This window comes from Akebia trifoliata, chromosome 2 (assembly GCF_017979445.1).
Source record: "Akebia trifoliata isolate Shusen 1 chromosome 2, ASM1797944v1, whole genome shotgun sequence".
In the NCBI taxonomy this organism is placed as follows: domain Eukaryota; kingdom Viridiplantae; phylum Streptophyta; class Magnoliopsida; order Ranunculales; family Lardizabalaceae; genus Akebia; species Akebia trifoliata.
Genome location: NC_141376.1, coordinates 4470608 through 4476820, shown reverse-complemented (window position 1 = coordinate 4476820; position 6213 = coordinate 4470608). Strand labels below are relative to the sequence as shown.

Sequence of the window (6213 nt, the reverse complement as noted above, 5' to 3'; positions counted from 1 at the left end):
GGAGACCTCAGACTAGTAAATTTGCTATTAGAGAGTTTCTAGGACCTCTAACCTTATCTATGAGTTAGGACAATCTCTTTTATTCATAATGTTTGTGACGATTTGGTTGATTGAAGTATTACTCCATCAATTACAAAAAAAAATAGATGTCCTTATTTGAAGTACATAGAGAGAAGACGGCATGTCTAGGATATTAGATTTTGCTCAAGGGGATTATTTGATCTCTAGATGTTTTTCCTATTATTACATCGTCAATGGCGAAAGTTACCCTTTCTACAAATCATTAGTACTATGATTAAAGAAATCTTTTGAGACTTGTTAATGTATCTAATGATAACATTTTTAATTGAATCGAATGATTAGGGACTTGTTAATATAAAAAAAGTTTAACAACTTTTATAAAAAAATGGTGTAAAAAATCCTCTTCCTTCCTTCATTATAATAGTAAAGATAAATGAACCATGCTTCATCAATTATCATGTTTGGTTTTCTAAAGATGGTCATGATTCACACTAGCAAACTCACTCCACCTCCTCTTATAACCCATTACAACTCACTCGATTTGACTCAAACGTAGTAAGCCATGTGTACCACAAGCTTATTGGCAGAACATCTTTAGTGTCTAGACTCTAAACGTAGTATATATATAATATGACTCAGCAGGTGGCATACTCAATCAATTCCCTCACATGACAAGTTCGAGATCCGTAGATCTGTATACCTCAGGAAGTGCAGTTACGTATCGCAAGATGTATAGATTTATGATTCCTGAACTTGTCATGTCAAGGAGTCGATTGAGTATACCACATGGCAAGTCATATTATCAGGACTGAGATATATATACACTAAAGTGATCGAGCGAAAAAATAACATAAATCAAAGTGGTGAGAAAGGTACTTAAAAATTAAGAGTTGTGATCCAGAATGTTGTTTTATTCTTATAATAACGTTTGGTGTTTTTATTGGAGTTCAAACACATGGGACTGCATGCACGACTGGGTTAAGAGCTCTGGGTGTTTTAAACTCCAACAATCCTTACCTTTATTATGTAATCCTAACTCAAAATTTTAAGTTTCAAACTAAAAATTTATGAGGAAAGTTGAAATTCATTGTCATTTTTTTAATCAACGGATAGACTTACCACATGCCCCAAAGACTAGTCCTTGGACAAGATCATGGTCTATGGATTGGGCAAAAATTCAAATACAAGCCTGCTCCACTTTTTACAGCGATACCTTATTATAAAATAAAAAAAAACAAAAAAAAGATAGGCTCATTGGATTAATCAATAGGATCATGACCAAAAGCAAACCATCTACTAATATATTACAAAAATAAAATAAAATCATAGATAATCACTTTTTTGAGAGATCTTGACTTTGAAAATATATGATTAGGGAACTTCCAAATTTAAAAATTAAATCCAACAGTAAAGACTTTTTTTTTCTTTCTTCCTAATTCCATAAAATAATGTTCTACATGCATGTGGAGTAGTGTTCTTGAGTACCACATAGACAAGTGATCCGTGTAGATAGATGGCCCTTTAGTCCATATATCTCATCTTATTAGAATGATCGAGGGGTGTACATCTAATAATAGCGTTAGATATTTGAGAAGCCCACCCAAAAGCACATGAATTAAAATCAAGAGACCATCGTCATTAAATGAAGGATTCTTCCTATCTAGGTCTCAATAAATTAATATTTTTAAGTGTTCTTTTTCAAATCAATCTCCTGACAAATAACTTGTTAAATTAGCTGGTCATTTGATTGATGTAAACGTCGTTTGAGAATATGCTATTTTCTTCGAATGAAGAAATGGTGACGTCCTAACCGAACACTTGAGAGTGAACAAACTACATAAGGGTAAGGTTTTATAAATATTTTTAAAAAAGAAAAAAAAAAAAAAAAAAAAAGATTACGTAAGGCTAAGGACTTGACTTTGAGACTTGAGAGATACTCTACAGTCTACGGTCAAGATATGATGTAAGCTTTATTTGTCTATTTAAATCATTCAAAACTCAACCACCCAACATACTCTCTTTCTCTCTCTTAACTTAACATACAGAGATAGATAGATGGGTGACCGGAAAACTGAAAACACTGCCGTCTCCGGCCAGTTTCAGACTAATTATGCGGTCATTACTTCACCCAAAAAACCACCAAGAAAAAAATTTGCTTTTGCTTGCGCTATATTAGCTTCCATGACTTCTATCTTACTCGGTTATGGTGAGTGAATCAGTTATTGTTCTTTTGGTCTCTTCTCTACCAACTTATAAATATAATTTTTTGCGATTTATAATACTCAAATTCCTCTATGTTATACAGATATTGGAGTCATGAGTGGAGCAGCTATATTCATCCAAGACGACTTAAAAATAAGCGACACACAAGTTGAAGTCTTAGTAGGAATTCTCAATCTCTACTGTCTACTCGGCTCCGCGGCTGCTGGTAGAACATCTGATTGGATTGGGCGTCGCTATACAATTGTCTTAGCTGCTATTATCTTCTTTATAGGCGCTTTAATGATGGGTTTATCTCCAAATTTTGCCTTTCTCATGGTCGGCCGATTCGTTGCTGGAATTGGTGTCGGTTATGCTCATATGATCGCTCCCGTCTATACTGCAGAGGTCTCACCCGCTTCTTCTCGAGGTTTCTTAACTTCTCTTCCAGAAGTTTTTATCAACTTTGGAATCTTACTCGGCTTCGTATCCAACTATGCTTTCTCTAAACTCCCAGAGCACCTCAGCTGGCGACTCATGCTTGGAGTTGGAGCGATTCCTTCTATTTTCTTAGGTATTGGTGTACTCGCTATGCCTGAGTCACCTCGTTGGCTTATTATGCAAGGTAGACTCGGTGAAGCAAAACGAGTTATCATCAAAACCTCTGATTCTGAAGAAGAGGCCCATTTGCTGCGAGTTCTCATCAAAAAAGAAATCAAAGAGGCTGCTGATATAGAGGAAGATGCCACCGACGATGTGGTTCAGGTACCGAAACGAAATAACGGCGAAGGTGTTTGGAGGGAGCTGCTCGTCCGTCCGATACCGGCAGTACGACGTGTTTTGATCGCGGCCATCGGAATACATTTCTTCCAACAAGCTTCTGGTATAGATGCTGTGGTGCTTTACAGTCCTCGGATCTTCAAAAAGGCAGGAATCAAGAGGTATTCAAGTCTGTTAGGAGCTACTGTAGCCGTTGGATTCACAAAGACTACGTTCATCTTAGTTGCAACTTTTTTGTTAGACAAAATAGGACGAAGACCGTTGCTTCTTAGCAGCGTGGGAGGAATGATTCTGTCACTCGCGGGACTAGCGTTTGGTTTAACTGTAGTTGATCATCATCAAGATGAGAAGCTCATGTGGGCCATATCTCTAAGTATCGCTATGGTGATAGTTTTCGTTGCATTTTTCTCTATTGGGTTGGGGCCCATTACGTGGGTTTACAGTTCTGAGATTTTCCCATTAAGATTGCGTGCACAAGGTGCGAGTATGGGAGTTGCAGTGAACAGGGTTACAAGTGGTGTGATCTCGATGACTTTTTTATCATTGACAAAAGCGATCACGATTGGTGGGGCCTTTTTCTTGTTCGCGGGAATAGCATCAGTGGCTTGGGTGTTCTTTTATACGTTTCTACCGGAAACACAGGGAAGAACCCTTGAAGATATGGAGTCTTTGTTTGGCAAGTTTGAATGGAAATCTTCGTTGAAGAATAACCACAACGACAAAGATGAGATAAGAAATGGACAGGTCCAGTTAGGGACTAACGAGCAACCTTAGTAACTCACTTTGATATTTGAGTTAGGGATGTTTTCGTAAATTTTAATGTAAACCTGTGGGTATTTTCATCTTTTTAATGACTTTAATGCCGTTAAAAGTCTTTATCAATGGCATGAGGGTAAGATTGCAGCGTCGTTTATAAGTGAAGGCGAAATGTTGCACATGACAGCTTATACGGTGTGTATAACATCGAAAGTTAAATATTTGACATGAAAATATTTTTGTTTATGTGATTCGAATTGTAAGCATGATTTCAAAACTCATCCAAGATGTACCATTATCAGGCATGAATAAGATGGATGCATAAGTTAATTTTTAGAATGAAATTTAATATTTCACATTCCTTTTCTAAAATTTCAAATGAGACATCTAAAACATATAAAAAAAACTCATTCAAGACGACTTGATGTCATGTATAGACAAGAGATGGATCCAAATATTAAAACCATGGATAGAAGATTGAGAAAAAAAGAAAAATACAAGTTTTCTATATTTTAAAACCAAAAAAAAAAAAAAATCTTATTATTCTGCTCTTATATTAATGTCTTGAAATTAAGCCCCGTTAATCTTTGAGCTTGATTGATAATTCCATTTTATATAAGTAAATGCCAAGAAATTAAGTGTATCGTTTTGGAATGCAACTGATACTGAGCAAATCTTTTCCTTCTATTATAGAGTCATGCGAAAAAGCTGCAGTGCAGTAGACGAGTCAACTATTCGTACTGAAGATACGAAAATTGACTGATTTGATTTTTTGTTTGAAATGGTTAGAGAAAGAGAGAGAGAGTCCGAACAGCATGGAATTAAAGTCAGGGCTTGTGGGCTTCTTCATGTGGTTCCCTGTAATTCAGGTAACTACCCCCAACTCACTTACCCATTTTCAAACCACGTGGTCTGACGCGTCTCCATTGCTTTGGGCCCTTGTACAGTGACCGAATTTGAAGCCCAGGCTCTCTGTCGCAATAACTCATTAATTCATAAACTTTGTGTGTGGGTGTGTGGGTGTTATTGTAATTAGAGAAGCAAGACATGTCTTTCACGTCAGCTTTGAAACTACTACTCCACGATTCAGATAAGAGTGTTGCTACAGTGACTTTGAAAAAGTCGTGCTACACTACATGCACTGGATCGTACTACGCTCAATACTGAGTTGATACTGTAGTGATCAAATAACCATAGAATTTTTACTTTGAGATACAAGTTGAAAAATCAATGGTTGGACAGTTCAATTCAATATTGAAATGTCTTTTCTTTAGATAAGACTGCCTTTGCTGTTGCCGCATGGCTGGAATCATAGATGCTTTTCACTCGTATCTTGAGGAAAAGCATCCATGATTCTATGCACACCTCCATGTCATTGCACGCAATGTTTAACATACTGTCATAGGAAGTTACTTTAACATTAAACTTACAAAAATTAAGATTTATACATAATTTAAATATCTTATAATTATTTTACATATAGAAAACACTTATCAATGAAAAAGTAGAAAGAAAAAAAAGATTGTTTAGATTATAAAAATTATGTATTAAGGTGATTGATTATAAGAAAAAAAAATCTTCATTTTTGGTTAGAGGTTGTTGATGTGTGTATCATGTGTGTATAAGAGAAAATCCATGTAGTGGCTGATGTGGCTTTGCATAAGCCTACTATGCCAAGCCTTCACATCAAAACGATTTCCCCTTGATCCAAGTGATTTTTTTACTCACAGCCCAACAATCATTTGACATATGGCAAAGATGATGAAAAAAAGAGAGAAAATTTATCTCTTTTGCCTACAGGGATATATATATATATATATATATATATATATATATTTTAATTAGATGACCTTTTGGCATTCAAAAACATGATCCAATACCACAATGTTGTAGAGGATGAAATTCCATGAATTGTAAAAAAAAAAAGTTATTATTTTTCACTATAGGATTTTAATTTTGGATTTGGATGTTTGGTAATTGTCCATTTTCAACACTTTGGATCAAGTTCGAAAAACTTCTTTTTTTTTCTTTCTAACCACAAGTTTTTAAAGAAATCTAAAAAGTTGTGGTGTTCAATTTCTAATATGATAATCCTTATGGGCCTCACGGTCCTTTTCAAAATTGGAAATCTTAAAAATAAATTAGTGGGCAGAAAAATTTCTGGCTATTACATACATCATTTGTGCAACATGTCAATCGATTGTTGGGCTGTGAGAAAAAAAATACTACCCTTGATCCAGAGCACGTTTTTGAAGTGAATGGTTTCAAAAATTTTGAGGAACTCTTTACATCATACTAGGACTGGCAATGGATTGGTTTGGAACGAGATCAATACCACTCCAATATCAATCCGAATTTTTTTAAACATGTACCTGATTCAATCGGATTAATGAATATGTGAACCGAACCAAATCCGTTTCATTTCATCGTTAATCCAAAACCGATCCAAACACATGC

The 6213-nt window shown here is 35.4% G+C and overlaps 1 protein-coding gene across 1 annotated transcript; it reads left to right on the top strand.

Annotated features, from left to right (window-relative positions):
* Window positions 1–2040: 2040 nt before the first annotated feature.
* LOC147408950 (polyol transporter 5-like) lies at window positions 2041–4013 on the top strand. Its single transcript, XM_086423997.1, has 2 exons — window positions 2041–2227; window positions 2327–4013. The coding sequence occupies exons 1-2, from the start codon at window positions 2077–2079 to the stop codon at window positions 3772–3774; spliced, it is 1599 nt and encodes a 532-aa protein (XP_086280123.1). The 5' UTR covers window positions 2041–2076; the 3' UTR covers window positions 3775–4013.
* The last annotated feature ends 2200 nt before the right edge of the window (window positions 4014–6213 follow it).

What these genes read in the sequence shown, in the direction of transcription:
- LOC147408950 (XM_086423997.1), top strand. Translation starts at nt 2,077, where the DNA reads ATGGGTGACCGGAAAACTGAAAACACTGCCGTCTCCGGCCAGTTTCAG. An exon ending in TTCTATCTTACTCGGTTATG is followed by an intron (nt 2,228 to 2,326) that starts GTGAGTGAATCA and finishes TATGTTATACAG; the next exon opens with ATATTGGAGTCATGAGTGGA.